General features: G+C 47.8%; 1 protein-coding gene across 1 annotated transcript in view; it reads right to left on the bottom strand.

The window, feature by feature from the left end:
• Positions 1-954: 954 nt before the first annotated feature.
• COL4A1 (collagen type IV alpha 1 chain) overlaps positions 955-26,876 on the bottom strand; it is a 151,191-nt gene continuing 125,269 nt past the window's right edge. Inside the window, exons 30-52 of the mRNA XM_061171041.1 lie at positions 25,360-25,510; positions 25,039-25,152; positions 24,205-24,372; positions 23,997-24,086; positions 23,037-23,189; positions 22,784-22,882; positions 22,583-22,672; positions 21,141-21,280; positions 20,578-20,704; positions 20,403-20,483; positions 19,845-19,943; positions 18,682-18,732; positions 17,341-17,526; positions 16,599-16,732; positions 15,461-15,533; positions 14,616-14,687; positions 13,446-13,574; positions 12,353-12,451; positions 11,238-11,450; positions 10,161-10,338; positions 6,455-6,569; positions 4,157-4,329; positions 955-2,360 (exon numbers count right to left, since the gene is read on the bottom strand). Coding sequence (XP_061027024.1) covers positions 2,279-2,360; positions 4,157-4,329; positions 6,455-6,569; positions 10,161-10,338; positions 11,238-11,450; positions 12,353-12,451; positions 13,446-13,574; positions 14,616-14,687; positions 15,461-15,533; positions 16,599-16,732; positions 17,341-17,526; positions 18,682-18,732; positions 19,845-19,943; positions 20,403-20,483; positions 20,578-20,704; positions 21,141-21,280; positions 22,583-22,672; positions 22,784-22,882; positions 23,037-23,189; positions 23,997-24,086; positions 24,205-24,372; positions 25,039-25,152; positions 25,360-25,510 — 2,817 coding nt within the window. The 3' untranslated portion in view covers positions 955-2,278. The remainder of the gene's footprint in view (positions 2,361-4,156; positions 4,330-6,454; positions 6,570-10,160; positions 10,339-11,237; positions 11,451-12,352; positions 12,452-13,445; positions 13,575-14,615; positions 14,688-15,460; positions 15,534-16,598; positions 16,733-17,340; positions 17,527-18,681; positions 18,733-19,844; positions 19,944-20,402; positions 20,484-20,577; positions 20,705-21,140; positions 21,281-22,582; positions 22,673-22,783; positions 22,883-23,036; positions 23,190-23,996; positions 24,087-24,204; positions 24,373-25,038; positions 25,153-25,359; positions 25,511-26,876) is intronic.

Genomic DNA, 26,876 nt, shown 5'->3' with positions numbered 1-26,876 from the left:
AGAATGATTGAGAGGAAGGTGTGACAGGAAGATGAGGAGAGGGGAAAGGACCCCCTTGCACTCTTCTGAGGAGGGTCTGAGTGCTGACACCGCCCGCGGCCTGGATGCATGAATGATTCCCCGGGCCCGCGGCTCCTTGTGCACACTTCTCACTTAATCTTCTCTCTCACTTAATCGTCTTCAAGGCAACTCTCATGATCCCCATTTGTAACCCAACCATCAAACCCACCCCCTGCCTATTGTAAAACTATAGTTTTCAAATCTATAAGCTCATTTGACACACCTGACAAGTGACAGGTTTTTTCCACAATAATTTTTTTAACAGAAAATTTCTTAAGGGCTTGATATTCATTTTCATTTATCCTGTACCTCACCTGCTATCTGGAAAATGGGAAGCACACAGTATATGAATGACGAAAAGGTGGATGGATGGAAGGATGGATGGATGGATGGATGAATGGATGGGTGGATGAATGGATAGATGGAAGGATGGATGAAAGGATGGATGGATGGAAAGATGAATGGATGGAAGGATGGATGGATAGATGAATGGATGGCTGGATGAATGGATGGCTGGATGAATGGATGGGTGGATGGATGGATGGGTGGATGGATGGATGGATGGGTGGATGGATGGATGGATGGGTGGATGGATGGATGGGTGGATGGATGGATGGATGGGTGGATGGATGGATGGATGGATGGATGGATGGATGAGGGCTGCCTGGATGGACAGATGGGAGGGAAGGGGGGAGGGATGAAGGAGAAGACCATATTTTTTTTCTTTGTAGTAATTTCTGTAAATTACACCCAGTCTGAGACTCTCATCTGGAAGAACTACAAAATAAATATGATCTAAATTTGCAAAGCTTACAAATTTATTAGTGGCTTGTGCAGTAACTTTTCCTTTGATGTTTCTGTGGCAAAACTAGCAACAAATTAATAAAAGCTTAATTTTTATACAAATAGTTTTATTACAAATTTGAATTTTTAAGAAATACACATTTAAAGAAATTACACAAAAGGCCTTAGTAGTCTTAAAAACGTTTTGGAGACTTTTAGTAAAATGTCGTTTCAGGCATAGTGGTCCAATTCTGCTCTCCTGCAATCCATCGGCTCCCCTGCTGAAGTCTGAACACAACTCACGAAAAACCAAGGAAGCCGCCTGAATGTGCTTACAGGTAAAAATACTGATATTCTGCTTCGACAGAGTTACTTCTCACACCAGGCTGAAGGATGAGGAGTACTCATAAAATGAAGGCCTTTTAAGTTTGTTGCTTTTGAAGTCAAGTCATTCAGTTTGTGATTAGTGTTTAAAACCCTGAAGATATTTCATACAGAATAAAAACAAGAAGCTCAAAGTACATGTTTTCCTGTAATAGACACCACATCCGTGAAGCCGGGTTTGGTTTTGGCAACACACAATTTTTGGTTTGGAGGTGAACAATGAAAACTGGTGTTTCACATTCAATACCCTAGTGTTTAAAAATCTCTGTTAAAGGACAACACAGGCTTTTAAAGGAAGAAACTATGTAAGCTTTATTTTAACAGTGGAAATGAAACTACAACTTGACCTGCCTAATTGCTGACATCTATATAAATTACTAAAATATATATATATTTCATTTCTGCCTACTTTGGGGACCATCTTTATTCCACGGGAAATCCGTGACTTCTGCAAAAGCAGCTGCATAGTACCACACAGAGCAGAAAGACCGAAATTTTTCTTTGGTGGGGCGGTCGGAAGACAGGGCTACTAGGCCCCCGTCCTTCCCTTTGGAGGTTCCAACCATCGGCTTTACACGACTATTATTTGTACAGACCGAGGGACCTGAATTTTGAAACAGTTAGACAGTGATATCAACAGACGTTTCACCTGGGGTGTGAAATGGATCTGTTATAGTACAACAATGCAAACGGGCTTCGCCCAGGATGGAAGGTCCCACAGCCCTCCTAGCACCCTTTGGTTTTCTGATGGGTCTCACTTCACACATCAGTGCACTGAACTGTAGAACAGACATATTTTTTATTTCATCAGAAGTGCCATTTGGGACTTCACTACAGGCAGCTTATCGTGGTCTTGGATTCTCCTTCAGCAAGTAGAGGCCAACGAAGCAGGGTGTGTTAGTTATGCAGATTCCTATCGGGCACCTTACAGTTTTCATACTGCACAGTGAGGTACACAGGCTATATTTCTAGAGTTCGTTGCTGTTAGAAGAAGAAGGAGGGAAGAGGGGGGAATAGCACCATGTTGTGACGTAGCTGAGGGCCGGCTTCGTTATGTTCTCCGCATGCACACTTGACAGCGACTGACATGCGTGCGCAGCTCTCCAGCCTTCAAGGTGGACGGCGTGGGCTTCCTGAAAGGCAGCACAGAAGTCAGTGTCACCGCATGGCTCAGGCCAGCTCCTCGGCCCTCCCTCCCATCAGAGATCCCCCAGGGACCAGCCTTCACCCTGCCTCTGAGCGGGTACCGTGCTGGGGGCATCCCACGGCCTCGGTTACCCCTGCAAGTTATCACCTGCATCCATCCTCGGGCCAAGAATACAGGGCGAGTGAGGGCACCGCCAGAGTCACCCACGTCTGTCTGACCCCAAAGTCTCAGCTACTCCCCACCACAGACCCTGCCTCTTCAAACTATAGGTTAACCTTTTGTTTTCTCTTCTCAACTCGATTATAAACACCCCCAGACTAGGAAGATGTTCTTCTCTGAGACACTTCACACACATCCTAAGTGCTCATTAAATCATTGCTGAATGACAGAATGAACAACAAATCTGGAATGATCAACCAGACCTCAAAATACATTCGTAACTTTTGAAAGTTGTTCACACAGGTGGTCTGATTAGAGGCCAAAGACAGGGGAAGACATTTAGTGTTCCAAATGCTTCCTTGATCCTACGAATTCTGTTCTTTGACTATTGGAGAAGTGAAGTCTGAACTAAAATGAGTACTAATCAAATCTTATTCCAATTAAAGTAGCCATATAATAAGAGTACCTTGTCCTAAAATTGAGGTGGCTTACGTTAGCAACTTTGGTGACAATCCTAGTGCCCCCAAATTATTTAAATTAATGGGATCTTACCTAGTTTTGTTTAAGAAGGCATTTCAGTTAATTGTACCAGGCTGCTGGTTCAGAAAAAAAACCCAGAAAACAAAAAACCCATTGTTACCTGCTAACCCTATAATAGGCAGCCCCGGGAGCTCCTGCTCATTTCTGTAGCTAATGGTCAAATTGTATCTGGAGAGTTGACATCAAGTTCCCGGGTGCCTAGAAAGTCTCGTGTGAGCTACTAGAAAGGCACCTGGTAGTTTTTTGAGGCTTAGAAATTTACGAGTAGTGAGCGTGCTGCTTCACCTTTATGATCTAAGCTGGAAAGAGACAGGGTCATAGCAGAGGTCCACCGAATTCTCTCCGAAAAGGTAGAGACTATCTCCAGGGCCGAGAAGCACTTATTTGGGGGACTGAACAGTAGGTAATTGTCCGCGCCAGCAGGGCTGCAGCTGGTACTAAGTACCGGGCAGAGGCCTCGTTATGTGTTCCCATCCAGTACAAACTGGGCCCCGCTCCAAACTAACTTCAAGGTCAACGGCCACTTGGGACCGTTGCTTTAAAGGTGAAATTTTGGTAATGGAAACGAAAGAAAAGGTTCTCCGTATCCATTTCGGCGGCATTTGTGCTGAAATTAATTTTCATGCGCAGGCCTGAAAAGCGGTCACTGATAACTCGCAATATGTACATCCAATTCAGCATTATAAACACCATGAAAACCAAGGCTCTTCACTTTCTCTCTCCCTGCTGGTTAAAGGTACAATGTTTTAAAATGCTCTGTTTGCAGATTTTAGCCGTCTTAATGACGTTGCCGTGGATTCATCTTGAAAAACTGAAAACTGAACTTTTTTCTTTCATGGCTCTTCAGCAATGAACGAATGAAGCCTGTCACCTAAGCTCTGCCTTTGAACATGGTTTCGATTATCTGCCCACGTAGAACAGAACCAAATATCTGTTCCTATCCTATCCGTGGAAGAAGCCTTCCTAAGGATTGCTGTAGAATCATCTTTGGGACTTTGCACCGGAGCATGTGTATGGACCATGGAAGACTGAAAATAAAAGCCACCGGGGGTGGGGGGGAGGGGGGCAAGGGGGGCACTTTACTTGAACATCTGGCTTCTTTCTATCGTGGCAAGCCAAAAGCTGTAAGCGTTTGCATAGTAATTGCAAGTCCCGCGGCCGTGGCACTCGATGAAGGGGGCGCTTCTGAACTCTTCCAGACAGGACCCAGGGGAGGCCAGGGCTTGGCCAGAACCTTCGGCTCCGGCGCTGGTGTGCTGCGGGGAAACAGGAGCCGTGAGCCAGAGGTGCCCGCCCACCCCAACGGGCTTCCCGGGCCCCGGGGAAGAGCCGGGGTGTTCCCTCCCGGAAAGCCACCCTCTCTGTCTCCCGAGGCCACCAGGGAACAAACACACTGGCAGCCACACCGCCCCACGGCCTCACGCCGGGCACACCCAGTGCCAGGAATCTGCCGGCCGCTCCTCCCGGGGATGGGAGGTGACTGGTCCAGCTTCACCAGCATTTCAACAAACGCTGTCCTCACTGTATTCTTCTTGGAACACTGAAACCTCTTCTAACTTGGGGCGTGAGATGACAGCCAAAATGTGCAGAGGATGCTGGGACCAACTGATGGGACATCAGACTTTCTAAACAAAATTATACGGGATCATCAAAATCCTTTGTTTGCTACATTAGGTAGCAAAATCCTTTATTATTTGCTACATTAGGTAGCAAAATCCTTTATTCGCTACATCCTTTATTTGCTACATTATCCATTTTCTTTTCTTTAAGAAGAGAAAACTTAAACAAGAGAAAGAGGAAAAAGAAAGCTACTATGGTAACTGTTTGTTCAATTGGGTTGAAGTAGGCTCACATGTCCTCAGAAACCAAGACATAAAATGAATGACGTACAAATGGAAGACATGGCAAAACCTCTACAGGACGGCTATTACGGACATAAGAAAAGTGAACTCTGGAATTTTAGAGCCATAAGGGACCTCTGAGGACAAAGCTAACGCCCTTGATGCCCAGATGAGGACCCCAGGATCCCAGAACATTCCAGATCACACTTCCCAGGCAAAGCTGAGATGGGAACAGGCCTCTGGAGGCTGCCAGATCCGAGCCCCTCAGCTTCACCACAAAGCCGCCAGGCTCGGCAGTGATGGGACGCCTGTTCTCCAAGACCTCATCATTTTGATTTGCTCTTGGTTTTGAGAAATTATGGGCAATCGTGGTTCAGATCTTTGTATGACACCAGGACAAGGGACGGGGAAGTGACAGGGTGCTTTCCTCCGTTCTTTACTCCTTGGATCAAGGCCCTCTTCTGTCAAACTGAGACTCTATCTAGTATTTCTTATGATTATGGAGTCGAAAGTCCAATCTGCCTTTGAGTCAAAGTTGTATGCTTACATCATTGCGAGTATCTTGATTTCTCTACACCATAGTTCTAACCTTTTCGGTTTTTTTGATAAAGTTGTCGCCATGCAGTATTTAGAATTATCAAAACAACTTGCTAAATTTTGTTGTTGCAATTTTTTGGACCTGTTGAAGAGTCTAAATGCAGGATCCTCAACCCAGGAAATCTCACCATCCGACTGGTGAGAATCCAATACACAAGCATTTGAAGAACTGCTTTCCTGGCAACTTCTACACTTGGAATAACTTACAGCAGAAAAAAACAGTTAAGAGGCCACTTTCCCCATCAATCAAATAACAAGGCTAATGGTGATTTGGGGGTCAAAGGTACGTACGACCTGGCCACACCTGGGAGTGTGAAGATGGGACCGGGCTTACAGTGGTGACGTGGGAAATGTTTGTGGAGGATCGTTTACCGGGAGTGATTCCAGTGTAACCTGATCGTCCAAGTTCAGAGCTTCTGTGTTTTCAATCAGTACTTTAAACTGAGGCAATAAAATAAGAAGCTACAACGGGATCTCAAAAGGGTGCTGTGTTTCCTGTTCTCATTGGCTTTTGGGAGGAAGGGAGCATCGGGGGTCTGGCATCTGGGGCAGCTGGGCGGTAGGAGAGCAGACTCATGCGGGAGGGGTGTGGACCCTCGGGCCCCTGACAGCGGCCAGTGCCCCCGCTCTCTTCCTGACTCTAGCTTCTGCTTTGGGGCTTGCAAGCGTTTTAGTAAATGTGTACCCACCATGGGCGCGCCCTCCTCTTCTCCCAGGGAGGCGCTGACTCGGAATCTCATCAGGTCACCCAGCTACCTAGTCCCAGCCACTCCGTGGACGAGGAGGGCTCTGGGCGGGCGCTGGACCCCCTGCTGTCCCCTCCCAGGGGAGCAGGCCAGGCTCCTGGGGACGCTTTGCAGGGGGTCCCAGGAGCGAGGGGAAAGAGGTGGGGTGATTGTGGGCCGCTCTTTGGGGGAAATATGGAGTTTCCCCAAATACTTACCATGACAAAAGAGTAGCCAATCCACAGCGAGGACCAGCCGCTGGGGCACTGCGGGATCTGGATGGTCTGGCTGTGCACAGCCATGACCATGGCCGGCGCCTCACACACAGCACACCTGGAAGGCACGGAGCAGAGATGCTCAGCACAGTCGAGGGGGGCCTTCACCTGCTCAGCCCTTTCCCCGTCATCTGTGTTCCGCCTCGTCACTCCATCTTTCCGACCCAGTGATGTGTTTCATCAAACAGACCAGGTGTCCCCTGCTTGCACTCTGAGGATTAGGGTCTTCTCATTGGTTTGATAAGCCTGCCTCAGTATTAAAACGTTAAACTCAAAACCAGACCCAACACTTGTCATTTAACCATCTACTTTGTAGCAGGAAGGAAACCGGAAGGCCAGGCTGTAATAGGGGCCATCTCCTGAGGCGCTGGGGCTGCAGGAGACTTTTGTGTCCTCCTTTGTGCATTTCAGTGCCTTGCAGCGTTTCAGCAATGAGTGTGCATTTCCGCAAACGCAATGAATGCTCAAGGCGAAGGAGATGGTGCAACCCAGGGGCTACCACTTCCGGAACACGGCGATTTGTTTTAAGCCCTGAATCATCTTCAATGTAAGAAGAACATTTAGTGAATTATAGTAACTAAGACAGATAAAAAACCCAGGGCTGGCTGCCCATGTGAGCCTCTTCTGGAGACTCTTTCCAGACCTGGAACCGACAGACCGGTGAGGGGGCCCCTGCCCCAGGCCGGACTGGATGCTCCCCAAGCCAGGCTGGCTCGTGCTCAGCCGCTGGGACTGCCCCAAGAATAAATGACAGCAACACACACTGTTCCGACTCAGACCTGCTCTACGAAGCGACCCTGTGATGGTGGGATAACGCTTTGTTGAAAAAAAAAAATTTAAACATCAGCAGTAAAATAATTATATTCAAGTCACAAACTGAACAGAGCGCTAACAATGCTGATAAACGACTATAAATGGTGTTAATAATTACACCTAGTTATGCTGGAACATTTGCATGAAAATGGATTAGGAGTGGGAAGAGGGCCGAAATGAGTCATTCGGTTTTCCGTGGGGGGTGTGTGTGTGTGTGCGCGCGCGTGCTATTTTCTATTTTATTCACACAAATGCAGATGAATTAAAGGGCTCAGCTAAACAACAGTGACTGAAATTGGCCTTCTACATCTGCCACCATCTGCCTGCCAGACACAGGAGCAGACATATAGCACAGAGGAAAGTGCTTCATGTCAGGCTCTCTCTGGGCTGGCGGGTTCAAGCCGCTGCAGAGACGTGGTCTGGACCCTGTCCGATGGGTGCTAGGGGACAGAGAATCACAGATTTAACGAGCCACGAGGTCCCTTAAAATCCATACACTCTCATTCCCATATTACCTATGAGAATATGAGACCACAGTTAGTTGTGTCTAAAGGCAGAATTAGAACACAGTCTTCAATCTAGAACAATTAAACAGTCCGTAGTTTTTGATGATTCACGTCTGCAGAGAGTCGGAAAGTGCTTAGAAAATTTTGTCAGGATGACAGCAGAAAAGTTGCTACTTTTTCTGCTTAAGAGGAAGGATTTTGTAATTAACTCTTTCTAAAATTAAGCTTTAGGACGTCCCCAAAAGGGAGACCTCAGAAGGAACCTGTGAGTCCTGAGAAGTCGTTAGAAACCACTAAGTTAAAGTAACCCTGGGACCTGGGCGCTCAGAGACCCAGAGGAATGGGCAGCGTTATTACAAAAGGGGATGTGAGATGTGTGTGCTTTCGGAGCAGTGACTTAAAGGATGTGACTTCTGAGGTCACATCAGACACCGTGCATCTGTGGGTCAGTTAACAGGGAGACGTGAAAACCCCGAAATGGGCAGCGCTGGAGCGTTTAAACAACTCATGGTAATGGGTCTACAGAGAAAAGCAAGTCTCAGACTTGAGGCTTCTCCTGGACCTGTTTCTGGAATGTCCTAAACGCATCCCAGAGCCCTGTGTCCCAACCAAATCAAGGTCAATGTCAATTTTATCAAGATGGTAATTAGGAGACAAAAACGAATAATCATTTTCTACCTGTTGTCCAAGGAAAGCTAAACAAAAACACAAAGGTGGTTAGTGGTTACTTTCTGTTCTTGTGCACCCAGCGTGGTTCTGAGCAAGAAAAGTCAACACAGATCAGCCCACAGGGACCCCTGACACATGGGAAGGACATCTGTGTTTTGAGAGATGCCCCTCTGGAAGTTACCAATGACTTTTCCCATTTTAAGACCCATGAGATAAGTTTTCTTACAGCTCAAAAGAAAAATCTAATAAAGCTGTCAGGAGATATTTTGAGGTAAGGCCATCAAAAACCTGATTTTTCCAATAGGCATCTCCCAGCCTTTCTGGTCCAGGTCTATGCAGTACATTCTTTTAACAAGACTGTTCTGTGAGGACCAGCCTTCCACACTCTGGAGCTACAGACCCCGTAAGTGACCAGTCCGAAGTAGGTGGTGACCATCCAGTGACGGGTGGTCACCACACAGGGCGCTGGGCTGCTCCAAGCACCCACCCCGTCCCCCTCCCCTCTGACTCCAGACACCTCTCAGCCCACATCACTAGTCTTTCTTCCTATTCAAAAGCTGTTATTTCTCTAAAGGAAACATAGAAAAGCTTCCGTTCTTTCTCACTCTCACTTTCCTAAGGAAAACTTGTCCCGCCTTGTCATTCTTTTCATCCTTTACTATCTTCACGTGTAAAAGTAAAATTAGAGACTAGCTTCTCAGTCAAACAAGTTCATACCTTTGCCACTTTTCTGTTGCTTCTGAGTATAGTTAAGGAAGCAACTTTTAATTAGAAGGAAAGAGGCAAAAGTAGGAAAATCGTGTACTTTTCGGTCACAATCATTTCAATTTCCCATTTTATTTCCTACCAGGAAGACTCCTGGGGACCTGAAAACATACCCCAGACATTAATTAGTGTGGGAAGCACTTAATTTGGGAAGTCGCTCAAACACATGCCATCTCAGTGGGTACAATATCACCTCAAGAGTGCAAAAACTGGTGGGGTGGAAGAGAATGAGAAAAATCTTAGGATGTACACGTTAATGTACACGATACCTCAGTATAATCTTTTATACATAAAGCACAGACATACAGTATGTCCGTGGTGTCATAATTTCTTGGGGACCACCTCACACCCACAGTTAAGTGCCACTGAACTGTACACTTAAAAATGGTTAAGATGGTAAATTTTATGCTATGTGTTACGTTAGTTTATGTTATTGTTTTACTACAATTAAAAAATAAAAATGTTTAAAAAGTTTCTTCGGGGTGATTCCAAAAAATATACCTTAAAAGACTCCTTAGGGAGATAATTATTTAAGAAAGAAAAAAGTTGCAAAGCTGTTCTAAAGTTTGCCAGGGACTCCAGCGACACTGCTTGGTTCATGGCAGGGAAGGCAGCCACCCCGGTGAGTCACACAAGATAACACGTCTTGTTCCAAAGCTGGGCCTCATCTCACCAAGGGTTTGCACTAAAATTTTTTAAGAAGATAACTGACTTTTACATCCAATTATTTGTATGGCTGATTTCTGTTACAAAACTCAGGTATCACAATTAGTAAACGGAATGGCAATGGATCAAATGTTTGGGGGAAAATGGAAAAACACAAAAATAATCTCTGCCCTGACTGTGAGCTGCTTTTCCTCGTCAACTGTATGTGTGCTCCGATGGGCTGGACTCACCTGCTGATGAAGGGCCTGATGCCCTCCCCGGTGATGGGCGCCATGGACATGGGCATAGGCTCCGGGGTGGACAGCCAGTACGAGTAATCATTTCGGGAGGCGAAGTTGCAGACATTGTTGATGTTACAGAAGAGGAAGGGCATCGTGCTGAACTTGCGCAGACAGCTGCCCGCCGTGCCTGGGGACGCAGGGAGAAGGCATTGCTTACCATTCGCAGTCTGCCTCGACACAGAATGCAAGTGAGCTAGCTAATAAAGACATCTGTCCTACACGTCCGCAAAGGTAGAAATAAAAATGTTTGCCAATCACAGAAAGAAGGAAATAAATGTACCAAACAGACTAGTATGATTGGAAATGAGCATTAAATTCAATGGAAAGTGATCCAGGCCAAAGGGAAACCATCAAGAATTAGCAGGAGGAACAGAAACAAAGCAGTTCATCGGTAGAGAGAGACCTTTTCCTGCAACTGAATTCTAGAAGGAACTTAACATGCAGCTCCTTGTACCACAGCTAGTAACTCACTGGACCGCGTCTTTCATGAAATGCAGAGCCGTCTTTATATATGTTTGCAACCTCAGTGAAAGTTAGAGGTGTATAACATTAAAACATAATTTGGTGGAGCAGATCCGGAGAGGACTAAGAAAATGACGACAAACCCACAACGCTCTATTGATCTAAACTAATAGAAGGACAGAGGAATTTTGGACAGGATAACGAGGACATTTTTTAAAAGAGCAACAGTAAAGCTGCTCTATTTTATGACTATGAATGCAAACTGTTAAGTGTGTACTCCAGATATCTTGATCGTACTTGATAATTGGAAGAAGAGGTCAAAAGTTTTATTAATTTAAAATTTTCAAAGAGTCAGCCTTTATGTCTGCCTGGCTTCCCATTAGTAATATGGCGGCTGTTGGTAAGGATGGCCCACTTGGTACGGATGGAGGGAAACAGGACTCTTTTCCTTGACTAGGTCTTGGTGACGCTCCGAACCACAGGACCGGAGTGGGAACACAGCCCAGCACTCCCCAGCGCTGGACACGCGACGTGGAATGAACACACTATCTGTAGATGCCTCACCCAAGTCCTGGCCGTGCGCCCGCTCGTTGCCTTGTACGTAGAGCAGAGAGTACCCATGGTAGAGGATTTTGGTCCCAGGAGGACACTGGGGGTCGTCTGTTGTCTGACTGTGCCTGGTCACGAGGAAGCCATGATCAACAGACGGGGTGCCTGGGGGACCCATGGATCCTGGCAACCCATCAGGGCCGGGTGGACCCGGGAAGCCTCTTGGACCTGAAAGACAGCAGAGAAATTCGCTTCCTCAGTTACAGACAGGCGAGACTCAGTACAACCACCACCTCCCTCGTGCTACCTCAGCTTCTCCTCTCTGCATCCCACCTGGAGATGTTTTATAAGCACGGTGCTTGGTGCAAAGCAGAAGCTCATAAACTCAGTCCAATGAATAAATGAAATATGTGAAAATATAAATATATGTATAAAGGAAGTGAATGACATGACTCCATGCATGTATTCATACAGCATTTGGGAGCTCCTCTGAGGGAGGATTATTATAGGATGATTAAAACAACCACCTTTTAAGGTAGCTTCCCAGCCTTAGTGGCCCAAAGCCAGCGTATGGAATCAAGGGTGGAAGGAAGCTCCCGTGTAGGGTGTCCTCCTGTCCCCTGGGCGACCACGCTGCCTGCAAGATGTTCACAGGCCTCCTGCTGGGCTGGGCCCTCTGTCTACTTAGTTGCACGCTCAGCCTTTGGCATCCCAGCCACGATGGGACCTCTGAGGTCCTGCTTCTTGGGAAGCAGATCAACTTTAGTCCATGCCAGTCAGTGGCCTTCTGGCCAACACGGCACAATCATCCGCTCCCCTTGCCCTTTGCTGAAATGGAGTGTCTGAGCTGCAGACTCTTAGGAAACCAGACAGGGCCGTCCCTAGCAGCCTTCTTTCAATAACGTCTGGGAGGCACTGAGCTTTGATCAACATCTGTCTCCCTACACAGAAAAGAATGACGACAACCCTTAGCTCCTCTGTAAGATCCTGTTTCTCCTAAGAAACAGACTTCTACGGAAATCTTTCAAGAAACACTTCCTTTCGCAGGTTTCCATATGCCTGGGCCTAAGGCTTCTAACCCGAAGATGCAGATAGAGGGTAGTGAGGTTGGGACAGCACAGCAAACCTACCAGGAGGTCCAAAGGGTCCTGCCTCTCCTTTCTGGCCGGGGGCCCCATCAAACCCGGGAATACCTGGTGGCCCAGGTAAGCCCACAGATCCTGTCACACCTAAAGAGAGGAGAAAGAATTCATGATCCGGTTGTGGAGAGCAATAAATAGGCTGTATCTTTTTCTTCCCTTTTGAAATGTCTTCTTCGGCCCCCTGAGAGGGAAGCACAGGGCCTCGGACTACAGGTGGGAAAGCTTTCCCAGAAAGCCAGAAGGTTAACACACACTCGGCAGACTGACACCCACACGGGGTGTGCCTCATCTCGGAATTTGGGGTTCTCCCCGGCTTCTTGCTGTTATTCTTGTTATTGTTTGGCACACAGTTTGGGGAAAGGCAGTCACATGGGGGTAGGGAGAGATCTGATGCATTTTCATTTTCTCAGTTGTTTCCCCCCTCTCGGCCACGTTCTGGTGTCTCAGATAATGTTTAGGCACCGGGTTTATTGACATGGGTAGTTTTTTTGTTTTCATGTGTACGGTTTATTCCTAGGTGGTTAAAACAAATTTTCATGGATGCTACCTTTCTATTCTAAATGTTTTCATTCTTCTTTATCTTCCATCCCCACTCCTCAGCAATAGCTTTTGAAGTAAGGAGTGTTTAGCCCCAATAAGCAGGAAGATTCTAGCTTAAGGTGTCCGGGAACCACAGGGGTTTGCACAGATCTTGGCCACTTGGGTAGAGCTTTTGGGCCACCGTGGAGAACACCAATCCCTACAATTCTGGATTGCTACTTCCTGCAGTCCCCCATCTCCTGGCTGGGAGAGATGCTTTTCCCGTTCCTTTGCCCATGTTTTTCTAAGTGAACATAGATGTACTGAGTTGTGTGCTGCCCTAGCTTTTCTTGGATTTCTTTTTCTGACCTTGTTAGGCCTCTTCAGAAACTTCACATGGTTTTGACATACACTGAAGGAAGGTAAGAAAGTCATCTTCAAATACGTGTTTACACAGTCACTGCCCAGAGGCTGTTGTGAGACATGCGGGTGAAGAGGAAACCCCGCCGGGGCCAGCTCCCTCCCGCCTCCACAGCCCTCTGCACAGCGCGGTTATTCCTACCTTGTTGTCCTTTGGGGCCTGGAGGTCCCTGAAGCCCTTTCAGACCTGCGGGGCCCTCAGGACCAGGGAGCCCTGGCTCCCCTTTGATGATGTCGTATGGACCCGGGGGGCCCGGGGGGCCAGGAAGACCTGTGGGAATCAGGGCAGCCACTGGTCAATTTCACTGTCCACATTCAGGGCAGAAACAGCTTCTGACATGAAACCCAATCAAACGCAGTGCTTCTCAAAAGTAGAATCACGATCAAAAACACAAGGGACCAGATCCTCATGACGAGACACACAGCTATCTGCGCATCTCGATTTTCTAACCTAAAATCCTGAATCCTCAGGACTGGAACAGACCTCGGGGTCACCAGTGTCAAATGTCCACTCAGATCTGGATGCCTTGATGGACCCCTGACCCAAGGGGACGCTCATCCCTCTCAAGGAACCACCTCTCACGTGGGGAGCTCCAACAGGTGAAATTAGGACTTTTTTCTCGTATGTATCTGAAATCTGCCTTACTGCACACCAGAACCACCGGTGTTAATCTTTTAATGATGAGTAAACGTAAACCTTCTGCTTGACGGGTCCTGAAGTACACGGAGCAGCCACGTGAAGTTGGGGGCCTCGGGTCTACCGCAGCCTCCCTGTCCTCCGTTCTCTCGCTCCTCCCACGTTTCCCCGTTTATTTTCTCCCCGAATAATCCACTTCTCGGTGCATGCTGGTTGCTCACTCCCTCTCTTGAAACACGGTCTTGAAAACTAAACGCAGCCCTCGAAATAAGCTCTGACCCGCAGAGACCAGGATGGGATGCAGACTCCCTCAGACCACTTCCTTCTAAGACCAGCTGTGTCTTTGGAGCCACTCGGCACGTCTGGCTCCCCGTGGAGAAGCCGAGGCAGCCCCTTTCTTAGAAAGAACTCCATACTGTCCAGCCACAGTTTGCTCAGCCTGCAAGACGGATTTCGTTCCTGATTTTTACGGCTGATTTCCGTCCGCCCTCAGAGCCGGTGAGATTTTGTCTCTCACCCCTTTCCACTGGATTTATCTCAGGCGCAGATTTAACAAACTTGACTTTCAGGACAAGTCATTGGTAAAAATGTCAACTAGATTAGCCAAATATAGGAACCCTGCCAAGTGGCCAAAGGATTTTCAACTGCTGTTTTCTAATGACCAAATTCTCTTACCTTTAGTTCCAGGGAAACCTTGGTCTCCTTGGTCACCTTTAACTCCCTGAAGGCCAGGGAGGCCTTTCTGCCCTGGAGGAAAGTAAAACACTGTCTTTGCACAGAATTCCAAATGATAACCGTGTGTGTGTGAATACACACAGTATATACATATATGCACATACATGTACACATATGCTTATGTGTACATATACACACCTACATACATATACACGTATAATACACGCATACACACACACACACAGTGAACACGTTTCCAATTTATGCACGTGGAAGAAAAGAACATTACTTGTAGTCAGCTATGTAAAAGTTTTGATGAAACTCTTCTTTCTAAAACCCAGAAGTCACATTTTTCCAAACATGCAGCAAACCATAAAATGGTCACAACCAGTGGAAGGGCACGTGATTCTGTTTTTGGTCACGATCTGGTTCACACGTGTCCCCAACTAGACCACAAGATGCCTGCAAGCTGAGAACTTGTTGTATTCACCTTTCATTCATATGTACCTGATGCTGCAGTAAAAAAATCAAAGTGCCTGCAAGCTGGTAGGCACCCAGTAAATATTTGCTTCAAACATTAAAAAATTAATGAATGGCCCAAATCCATGACTTCTCATTGAGATGCAAATGATCCACTGATTCTTAGTAAGAAAATCAGAATGTCTTTATACTGCTATGCATGGAATTCTACAAACGGGGCAGCCACCCAGAAATGGCATTTTAATTTGAAGAGAACAGGATCTTGTACTGCAACCATGCTAGGTCTATCAACAGGAAAGCACCAGGGGCTGGGGCTCTGGTGGCAGGTAAATGTGTCTTCAAGCGGCATCTCCCTTATGTCTTACCTTGAAACCCTGGAACTCCTGGAGGTCCCATATCACCCTTAGCACCTGTAGCTCCTGGAGAGCCACCGACCCCCTAGACACACAAAGAGAATGTCAGTCGGGAACAGCTCAAGAGACAGAGGTCCCTCAAGCAACTGGTAGTCAGGAAGTTGGGAACAGCCCCTCCATGTTCTGAAGTAGCTCTGTGAACAAATGTTGCCTTGTGGTTGCTTAAAGATGTAAAAAGAATGACAAAACCTCTGTGTGTGCCTAAATTAGGGAGCTGGAAATTGCAACAACTTGCTTCAGTCACTCTGTCCCTTCTGCTTGTCCGTCTGTGTGGTAAATTCCAGGAGCAGGTGTAAATCTTACATCCCACTGTCCCCACCCCATAGCACGATGCCATGAACAGAGTCGAAACTCCCTAAACATTTGTCATGGCAACATCTCAATCTATCAACACCAAAGAACCTTTCTGGATGACTTTACTCCCAATACTCAACCACAGTGATTCTTCTTTAAAATTAGCTTCGCATCTTGTCTTAAAAGTGCTTTTAAATATGGAAAAAAAACATTAAAAATACCAAAGAAGGATTATTTTCCTTTATAATACAGTGATATTTTTGTATTTAAAAAAATATTATCTTAATTTCTAGATATTTCAACAGAGTTGTTCCTTTCTCAGTATATAAAAAGTTGTATTGTTTCTTTGCTTTACCTTATTTTAAAAAGTGCCATAAGCAAAATAACATGCACAAATATATATCTATATATGTATACATATAATGCACATATGTATACATAGAGATAGACAGACACTGAATGGCACTAGGAACAGGGATATATTTCTATGTTACTGAGGCTTTCTTTTTGCATCATTTGTATATAGATTTTTAAACCCAGGCATTGAACTATAATCTCCAGTAGTATAACGTTTCACTTTTGATGGTTTGTGTTAAACTAGATTGTAAAAAATTTTGTAATAGTTGCCTACCATGATGCCAGTAAAGATGGCTGATTACTTGCCAGAGAGAAGGGGCTGATTCAGGGAGGATCTGGGAGTGTAACACACATGTAACACACATGAATACACACATACACACACAAATATTATCTTATGATCCTTTTCAAAAACAAGACCTGCCAAGGGACAACTCACCGGCATGCCCTGGAATCCTGGGTCTCCCTTGGGCCCTGGAGCCCCAGGAGTGCCCGGCCAGCCTGGGTTTCCCTTGTCACCTTTCAGCCCATCAAGCCCAGGGAGCCCTGGAAGCCCCATGGGTCCCGGAAGCCCTAATGGGAGACATAGAAGTCACACGTTTGAGGTCAGAGGGTGGTTTTATGTATAAGTGTCAATGTGCTGTGGTTGTCACCACTGCCACCCAACTGTCCCCAACTGTACACAACAACATCATATTAAGCAGCATGAGCCCTGAAGACATCCAGGCAGGTCCTAGAAGGAAGAATCTCCTCGACAGGCAGTAAACGTCGATATAAACACCACAGTGTCAGAGTCAAGTGCCCTGCGGTCGCTGTGCTCAGGGGTGGCCGTGCCGTAGGGCAGCCACCTGTTCACGGGGGAACAGGTGTGACAGAAGGTCGTGCTGGTTTTAAACAACCAGCCACACATGGCATTTGTGCTCCAGTCCTTTTCAGTAATGGCCTTCTCCCTCTCCCTAATTGCTTGTTCCTTGAAAGAAAGAGCACGAGAAAAGCACTGACCCAATGGAGGCCCAGGTAAAAGGGGCCCAACGTCTTAAGCAGTTTCAATGGTAATAAATGTTGCAAACTTCTAAATAAAAAGCTCATTTGAGAATTTAATTATTCCAATTTCTTTGATACTTGGGTATGTTTGTGCCTCTGTTTCAGTCCCAGCTCTGAACCTGGTGATACACCCTTACCTGGCAGGCCAGGTTGTCCCTGTGGGCCCCGGTCTCCTTTGCGCCCCTCCACCGCGTGGCCCGGAGTGCCTGGCAATCCCGGCTGTCCCTGTGGCCCCGGAGGACCCATGAATCCTTGTTCTCCTTTGGATCCAGGAATTCCTGGGCTCCCAGCTAAGCCTGGGAAACCCACGTCGCCCTTTGAACCTAAACAGTAAAGACAGTTTGAGATCACGGTGAAATGCAGGGAAGAAGAGAAACCCAGTGCACCAAAGAGGAGGGAGGGGCTTCCAGAAGGACCCAGGAGGAAACCGGAGCTGGTGCCCTTCTCTCTCCTTTTTACTAAATAACGTGCCAGACTCCCGCCATGGCCCACCTGAAGAAGAGAAAGCTTGGGGTAAAAAGAAACTGCGACCATTCTTTACACTTTTTAAAGGAGGTGTTCTATGGCAAAGGCATTTGAATATATGTGTAGACAAGCCTGCAAGGTACGGCATTGCTGAAATTAAGGGCTTGTTCTACCAACAGGTGAATGAATAAACAAACTGTGTTACAGCTGCACCATGGAACACGACCCAGCAAGAAAAAGGAATAAACTATTGACACAACGAACAGCACAGGTGACTCAAATTCATTATGCTGAGCGAATGAAGTCAGGTGAAAACGTACATGCTGTAGGGTTCCATGAATGTAAAATTCTAGAAAATACAAGCTAATCTACAGTGCCAGAAAGCAGACCAATAGTTGCTTGGGGTGCAGGTCGGGGTGGGGACAGAAAGGAGGAGAGGGGGGGTGACAAGGCAGCCCAGGAAACTTTTGGGGTGACGATGCATTCACTGCCTTGAATGTGCTGATATTTTCATGGGTGTGTACATATATCAAGATTTAGCAAATTGTACACTTTAAATATATGCAATTTATTAGATGTCAGTGATACCTCAATAAAGCTGTTTTAAAAAATTTTTTTTAAGTGAGAGCTTGTAGAAAAAAAAAACTGCATGTTTAGTTTTAAACATATTACCCCAAACTTGCCAACAAAATGACAAAATTCTAGGATTGTTTCAAGGTTATTAAGAAAAAATAAGAAGGGAAGGAAACAGGGTCACCACCTAGAAGGATCGTTGGGTCCTCCTTGGGATTCCCCCCCACTTCCCTCCACTTCACAAGGCTATGAATCCAAAACACAGCACGCCACACAGTGGTTTGCCATGAGCCCGTACAAAGTGTCAATTAGACTGTCCCAGACCCATAATCTATCATCGATGTCCACGTGCTTCCTTGTATCTGCTCACCCTGCTCTGCCGGTGCCACGTGTAACAGCAGTTAGTTGAAAAGGAAGAACATATTTAGCAAATGTGTTACCTTTCTCTCCTTTGGCCCCTGGAAACCCTGGGAATCCTCTTCCAGGTAGACCTACAAGATAAAGGTAAGAAGTCACGTTTATCTCTCCTATAACAGTCGAGCTGCAGGAACAGCACAAAGCAATATCCACTCTTTGCACCAATACCATATACTATTTGCGAAACACAGAGAAATTAGTTCATTGCACTTTGCAAGTAAAATTATATTACTACAGTTGTTCTAAGATACCCTTGACTGGATATGTATATAATTTAGTACATTTTCCCAAGTACCTTTGAGCCCAGAACCATTACAGCATTTAATAGAAACGATCTGTACAGATGGGTACTTATTTCCCATTACTGTCTGGAGACTCACAAATTGGCTTTTCTCAGATGACTATCCAACTAACAGCTATTCTCAAAGGCAGTGCACAGAGCCAGTGATATTTGGGGCAGCAGACACCAGGGAGCCCACAAATGTGAGTAAAGTGTGTAAGGGAAGATTCAAAGGGGGGAAGTAGGTGTGGAGGCATTTCTTATGAATTATTTTTATAGGAAAATGAGTGTACATAATCTAAACATAAAGCTCACAGAATGAAAGAAATGAACTTTAGAAAGAGACCAACACTAACAGCCATGGATCCCCCTGCATGCTCCTCCCCAGCACTATTTCCCTCCCTCCATCCCCCTGACTGAGGGCAACCTGTTTCAAATTGTTTGTGTGTCACCCTCTTGCTATACACGAATATTATTACGTATGTGATTGTCATCATCGGAGCTCGCAGCTCACACTTTTGCCCAAGTTGCTGTGCCCCCATCAGTAACAGGAGCAGATTCTGGGGACTGCTATTCCCAGGACCATTCCTCTAAAGGGGGAAAGGCCAGGCAGAGAAGGCAGTGGTCTGGGCTTTCTACTGTGTCTCCTTCACTCACCAGTGAGAGCTCAGGCCATTTCAAGGGTAGATGCCATAAGTATTTGTGGAATAAATGAACATCCCCTTTCCCCTTTTCTCATCCAATCCTGCCCCACTTGCCCACATCTTTGCTTAAATAGCTGTAAGGATGTAACTTACGCCCAGCTTACACCCAGCTCCGGTCACTTATCATGGAATGTAAGTCTCCGGGAGACGTTTACTCCAGAGCAGAGTCTCATTCTGAAAGGGAAATGGGAGCCCAACATACCTGGTTCACCCTTATCTCCTGCCGACCCTGGGAATCCATCACTGCCGGGCTCCCCTTTCTGGCCGGCCGGGCCCGTGGGACCAGGCTTCCCAGGAAGACCTCAAAGAGAAAGGTCAGATCGGTCAGGCATGGAACCTATCACGGCACCCTGATCTGCATGTAAAATGCACCAATCCTGACATTCTTCCAGGGAGCTGTCCCTCCCACCCCCTAGCATGCCCAGCTTCCCCAAGGTTACTCCTGAAACCCCTTCAGAAGGGACCCTCATGCGGCAGCAACGCCACTGCACAGTGACCCCCTAAAGCTGGTGAGAGTGGAGGGAAAGGACATCCATCTACCATGCCAAACAGGAAAGGTTTCTAGACCCAATTGGAACTAGCTGTAAAACCAGTTCTAGGTCTAACTGGTGTAAAGACCCTAGAAGTCCCCCTACACTCAGTTTGTTCATCTGGAAATGGAGGTGTGAGCCCAGCTGGTCATCCAGAGGTCACCCAGCCTTGATGCCCCTTGGCCTCTTCTCCACAGGCCCCCATCTGTGTCCTAAAAAGTGGTCTCTACCTCCTTCTCCTTTGATGCCAGGGATGCCATCCAATCCCGGGAGGCCTTTGTCACCTTTTTCTCCAGGCAACCCAGGGCTTCCTATAGAAAAACCAAAACACCAGAATTCCCATGACTTTGAGTTTCTCTTTGCCATGCTTGAACCCCGAGCTCAGGAGGAGGCCAGCTCACTTACCTGGATAGCCAACACTCCCTGGTGAGCCTTTGGGGCCCGGAGACCCGGGCATCCCTGGAATCCCACTGCTTCCTTTCTCTCCCTTCTCTCCAGGGCTTCCTGGAAAACCTGCTACCCCTTGGTCTCCCTGTGGGTGGAAATTGGGCCCATTAATGTTATATCTGTCCTTGGACATGTGTCTGGAGGTGCTTTCTGTATACATGTGAGTGCAATGACTATCGCGTGGCAGAATTCCACTTCCAGCTTTCTAAGGGGAGAATCAAAGCCCTCTGAAAATGGAGGAAAAACTAGAACCAGAGCAAAAGAGCAGCTGCCTGTTCTGCTTCTCGTGTTCCTTCTCCATTTCTCCCCGTGATAACTTGCTACCCAAGCTCTCAGCACGTCTCGGATCCTCCTTGGGGACACAGGCCATGAATAGAAGGGGGAGGCAGGGAGACTTAAAATCAACTGGAGAAACCGTTCTGTGTTATGATTCATTTACTGTGTGGAGATGCTCAGTAAACGTTCCTCCAAAGCCTTTCTGCGGGGATGGGTGGGAGGGGCTTCCGCGGGGATGCTGTTACCTTTTCCCCGGGCCGTCCTGGAATCCCAATGCCAGGCAGACCCGCCTGCCCTTTCTCTCCTTTTGCTCCCTTTTCTCCAGGTGAGCCAGGGATGCCCTGCAGGCCAGGGAGGCCAGGCACACCTTTTTCTCCAGGTATTCCTAGAAACACACACAATTGAAACAGAACATGTGCTTAGCAGGTGCTAATGTTCAAAATAGGAAAGCGCCTCAACTGCCAGCCACGAATGAGACGGAAGAACACGTATCCCCTCATTTCTCAAGTTGTAAGTGATCCAGGCAGGCGCCAGCCACCCAGACCACATTAGAACCATGCCAGGAAACGTTCCTCCTATCTTTTAAAGACAATCATGTTACAAAGGGAGAAAAAATGCATTAACCGCTTAGCATGCTTCCCTTCCCAACAGCATTAAACATGGCTTCTATGTCTTTCGTTCCGTAGTCAAAGCTCATTATCCGAATGAATCAGAGGGGGCGAGAGGCAGGCCATGGAGAGTAAAAGCGTACCTGCTTCCAGGATGGATGTGGGCATTCAAACTAATTTATAAATAGGTGCCAGGGGAAGCAGGCTTATGCCCGCCCCTGTAACTGACCCTCTGCGGCTGTTGGCTTGGTTGTCAGGGGCAGCTGTGAGTTGGTTGACAATGTTATTGTAAGGATAACTTGGATATTAAATTGCAGCCAAGGCCTGGGAGATTCCTGCAACAAAGGGAACCCTGGTTGTTTTACTGCAACCAGCATCTGCCTAGCGGACTGAATGACAGGTCCAAGAGATTTGTTGCAAAAAGAATTTAAGAAGCCTTACTGCAGCCGCTGGGTGTTTATATCTCAAGCAAAGTGACAACGCGCCTCGCAGAGACTTGGGAGGAGCGAGGGAGACAGGCTGGCCGCCCTGACTTCCTGCTCCAGGCAAGTGCTAAGAAGCAGCAGCACCTGCACCACCCGGGGCCTGAGCCTTCCAGCTGCTGCCTCTGCTCTGGTCGCGGTCACCACTGCAAACGCTGATGGCAAAGCCTGGGAGGCCCGCTCAGGACCGGGGCAGGGGAGCCCAGGGGATTCTTCTGAGCTAATGTCAAAGGGCTTCACAGGCATGAGCTTCTTGTGCTGACACAACTGAATGGAGAATTAATCACCTCCTCGATGGATCCAAGTAGACGGATCACTGGGAGGTAACTGAAAGTTCACAGTACACAGCCCGTGTTTTATTTTATTAAACTGTGACGGGTTTTGTTTGTTTGCTTGTTTAAGCAATGGCCAGAAGGTCAACCAAATGCCACCATCCTTAGGCAAGAGACCACACAGAATTGAAGATGTGAGTTTGTGTCAAAGACACGTCTCCCTGGATTACGTCCTCCGTGAAGCGGGTCTCACCTGCAGACTCGTCCCACAAGCACCACATGTGCAAGCACCGGAAAGAAAACTCCTTTCCTAAACCCCACATACCTGGCAGGCCCATTCCACCAACCGATCCTTTGGGTCCAGGAAGTCCCGGAGCACCTGGGGTCCCACTTATGCCTGGATCGCCTTTAGGTCCTAGAATCATAAAGAGAAATACCCAACAGGTCAATGCCCATGAAAACTGCCAGGTAACCTCTCCCCACACGAGCCCCTGCCGAGCTGGCGACCTTGAACTCCCTTCCATACCTGGCTGCCCAGGTTGTCCTGCCTGACCGTCCTTTCCAGGCACTCCTGGGGTTCCAGGATCTCCCCGGGATCCTTTATCACCAGTTGGGCCGATTTGTCCTGCACGACACACACACAAAAATAGTGACGACCACGTCTGCTTAAAATAAGACAAACTGTAGAAACACAGGTTGGTCTGACATCACGTGTGAAGAACTGAATAACTCGTTAGACACCTTCTCCCCCCTCCGAGGTAAACTGTCCTCCGTATTACCTTTTTCTCCTTGGTCTCCCTTCTGGCCCTTCATGCTGCCCATGTCCACTTTATCCATGGAGCCCGGCTTGCCAGGAAGACCCACATCTCCTTTATCACCCTTGAAGCCAGGGTCTCCCCTGGGTCCCGAGGTGCCCGGGAAGCCGTGGTCCCCTGTAGAAGGAAGAGGAGGCACCGAGTGACACGTGGCCAAGGGCCCCCAAGGCAGTGACAAGTGTGGTGTTCTTTCTGGCCAGTAGAAGCAACTGATAAACAACCTATAAAGAACAAATAGTCTGTCCAAAAATGGCATTAAATGGCGAGTGTCCTAGTTACCCAGAAGAATGTGACAGCAGGGAAATGAACAATAGAGCCATTTTCTAGAATTCATTATTTGCTAATAATTCCAACATATGAGACTTCACTTATTAGTTTAAATAATTTATATTTTCTCTCCTTCTTAAATACCTTCACGACGCCTGTTCATAGTGGCCCCTCGATTCTATACGAAAGAACAGAATTTTCCTGTTCAACTAAGCAAATGACCATTTTTATGTCTCACATTTAAAGTCAATTTCTTTTTTAAAAAAAGTATTTGAACGAATTTCAAATATCAAGATAAGAAATAAAAAGTAAGACTTGTAAACTTCCCGTTTGCTAATTTGATTCCAAAGACTCAGTTGCTGTGACTGAATCTTCGAATGACTAAAAATACCACCATTTCTCAAAACAAAACGAAAACTCTACTATGCTAACAAGGAAACCCAAAAACCCGTCTTCTCTCTGATTTTTGGCAGGGCACAGCTCTTAATCCCCACGACGCATGAGCGTCTCCTGGAAGAGGGGGCCTTCCGGACCCTTGCTTGATCTTCTTTCCCAGGCCTCTTGAAATGAACTATGATCTACGACTCTTGGAGAATTTCCCACAAGGCATCGGGACACAGACATGAGATGGGCTCTTCCGGAGTCACGGCTCCCTACCTTTTTCACCCGGCAATCCTGGCACACCCGCTGGTCCTGGCGAGCCGGGCTGCCCGGGGGTCCCCATGACGCCCATCTCTCCCTTGGGACCTGTGGCCGGATGGAAGGACCGTGAACGCTGACGGCAGATGCCGAGCAAGGGTCATGAACAAGACCAGGTGAGGCGTCTCCCCAGCATCCACTTGGGTGGAGTTCACAGGTCATTTACCTGGGAACCCAGGCTGTCCAGGTGTGCCCTGCTGTCCAGGGAGACCAGGCAGCCCCGACTGTCCCGTCAGGCCGGGGAGCCCCTGTGGCCCTTTGTCTCCTTTGGGGCCCGGCATGTCCAGGCCTGGGAATCCGGGGAAGCCCTTCTCTCCTTTCACTCCAGGAGGGCCTGAGGTGGGGAAGAGAAGGGGGGCGTCAGCAGGATCGACAGGGTGTCCTGCAGCGTCCTGTACCCTGTTTAACTGTTACTTTCTGCAGAAGGTGTGTAGCCGTGCCCACGTTGGGGGTAGAGGGGAATGGCTTCCAGCTTCTCAGATAGTGCTGTTTGGGGCCATCGGTGGGCAAATAACATCCTAAGACAAAGCCCCGCCTGCCTGCCGTGAGTTGTCAGCAATTCCCACCCGGGACCCTCCCCAGTATTCAGACCTAAGCCCAGCTTCTCCATGGTGTCTCTCCCTGACTGTCCTACCCTGGTCCACCCACCCCCCACCCCGCCCCATCTCACTTCTAGAATGATTATTAAAGGCAAAGGTAGCTTCCAGACATGAACTCATTTTGTTTAAGTTACCTACAACTTACTAAACCTCCTATGGAAAGATAAGATAGAGATACCGATCCTTCTAAATTAAATATAAAAGGTAAAGAATATACAATATAAAGGGGAGGTGTCTTTGGCATGTAAACCAAGTTCAGAGGGAGGTAAAGAAAGGCGCCTGTGACCTTACGTGTAAGCAAACAACCAAACCTATAGCCACAGAATAGAACTGACTTTTCCCCCTTTTAGTCACAGATTATGAGTTAGGGAAGGGAACATTCTGGAAGAACGTGGTATCACCTGATGACCCTGGGGGTCCCTGTCCTCCAGGGGGTCCCATAGCTCCAGGAGGGCCTATTCCGGGGACTCCAGAAGCTCCTTTGGGACCTTGCAATCCAGGAGGTCCCGGGTCACCTGGATGGGGAAGAAATCATGAATGCACCACATGGGGACACAGTGGTGTCAGCGCCTACCACCCACTCACGCCACTCGCCAGGAACCCGTCTAGAATTTTCATCGTTCACTCAACAAACATTTACTGGGCCCTAATAGGTGCTCTGCGGAGACACAATAGACAGACCCCGTCCCTACCACAAGCTGGATTTGCCCGTAAGAAGTCACCTCTGATTCCCTGAAGGCCTGCAGGGCCGATGGCGCCGTGCTCTCCGGGAACGCCTGGTCCCCCAATGTTTCCCTTCTCTCCAGGGGTGCCGGGGATGCCAGGGAGTCCTGGCAGACCTTTGAGTCCCGGCAGACCAACTCCAGGCTCGCCCTGGAAACCCCAAAGCACAGAGAAGCCAGTGACCCTCAGAGCCCGCGATTTTATCAGGCCAAGAGCGTACGTGTTAAACGATGCTGCCGGTGCATTTATAAGAACGGTATTTGTCCCACCTTCCAGTTGGCGGAGCTTCTTCACACCTATTGTTGCCTTTCAATCTCACTACAAGCCGAAAGGGAGGTAATTTTTATTATTTTCTTTTCACAAAGGAGGAAAGCCAAGGCTCGCCCGTTTGGACAGCTTGTCCACAGTCAGAGAGGCAGGAGCTCCTTCCTCTGGGTCTCGGCCCCTAGACTCTGCTGCCCTGAGTCTACACAGCGGGAACAACACCCAGCGTGGTGTGTGGCCAGCGAATCGGTATTAAGAGGTGGAAAGTTCCAGGACTGGAACAGAACTCCATTTACTTCGTTTTTTTGATGAAATGAAAGCTCTCATGTCAAATTAAATGCTTAAAACCTTTTCATGAATTAAAGGGCTTTGACACACACAGATGATTAAAAATAAAGGCAGTATTTTGAGGGCCTGAAGGAGCATTCAAAGCACCCCAATTTAAGCACCGACGGGCCGTGTGAAGCAGAAGGTGGACATTATGTCACAGTGCCCCTCGGGCATCCCTGAAGGCGACAACTTCCAGAGGAGGACCAGGTGGAGGTAAGCGGGCAGTGGTGGCTTATCCACATGGCCCTGCGGTGAAATTTGCAAACTGGAGGGAACTCAGTCCGAGGGATTTTGAAAAAGCTCAGTATTTTAAATCGTAAACCAAATCCTTAATTCCAGTTCCATTCGGCATTTACTAGCTCGTGAGCCAGTGTTTGAGGCGATCTACATACTGCGGTCACTGACTCACTTTCACACCCAGTGCGGGTCATCAGGGGAAGGCGGGGGTGTGTCACATAAAGAAGGCATCCGAAGGCCACGTGCTCCACGTCAGCCACACGGGGCAGGGTCACCACCTCGGGTCAGGCGTTCCTCAGAAGGAACCTTCCCCAGCATCACCGAGGCACAGCTGGCAGCGTGCACCCCCGCCCATCCCCAAGGCAAGGGCAAGGGCTCTGTGTTGGCAAAGGTGCATCTCCTGGCCGTGGCCTTTTTCCCAGGTAGGACAGATGCCTTCCGGCAATTTCACTTCCCTTCCTTATAATCAGAACAGGACAGGATCTAACCAACAGTCGCCTGTACTTGCTGAGGGGAACTGCACGTATCAGCAAGCAGCAGAGGGGTGTTTGGGGGCAAAGAGAACCCTGATGTCACACTAGTCCCGGGGTCCCCAACCAGGGCCCTTTGCCCCACGGTGACACCGGGTAACGTCCGGAGATGTTTCTGGCGGTCACACTGGGCATGCATGTCGGGTTGCTCCTTT

The sequence above is a fragment of the Eubalaena glacialis genome, chromosome 16 (genome assembly GCF_028564815.1).
Source record: "Eubalaena glacialis isolate mEubGla1 chromosome 16, mEubGla1.1.hap2.+ XY, whole genome shotgun sequence".
Lineage (NCBI taxonomy): Eukaryota > Metazoa > Chordata > Mammalia > Artiodactyla > Balaenidae > Eubalaena > Eubalaena glacialis.
The sequence above is the reverse complement of the archived record's forward strand: the minus strand, read 5'-3'. Positions and strand labels throughout refer to the sequence as shown.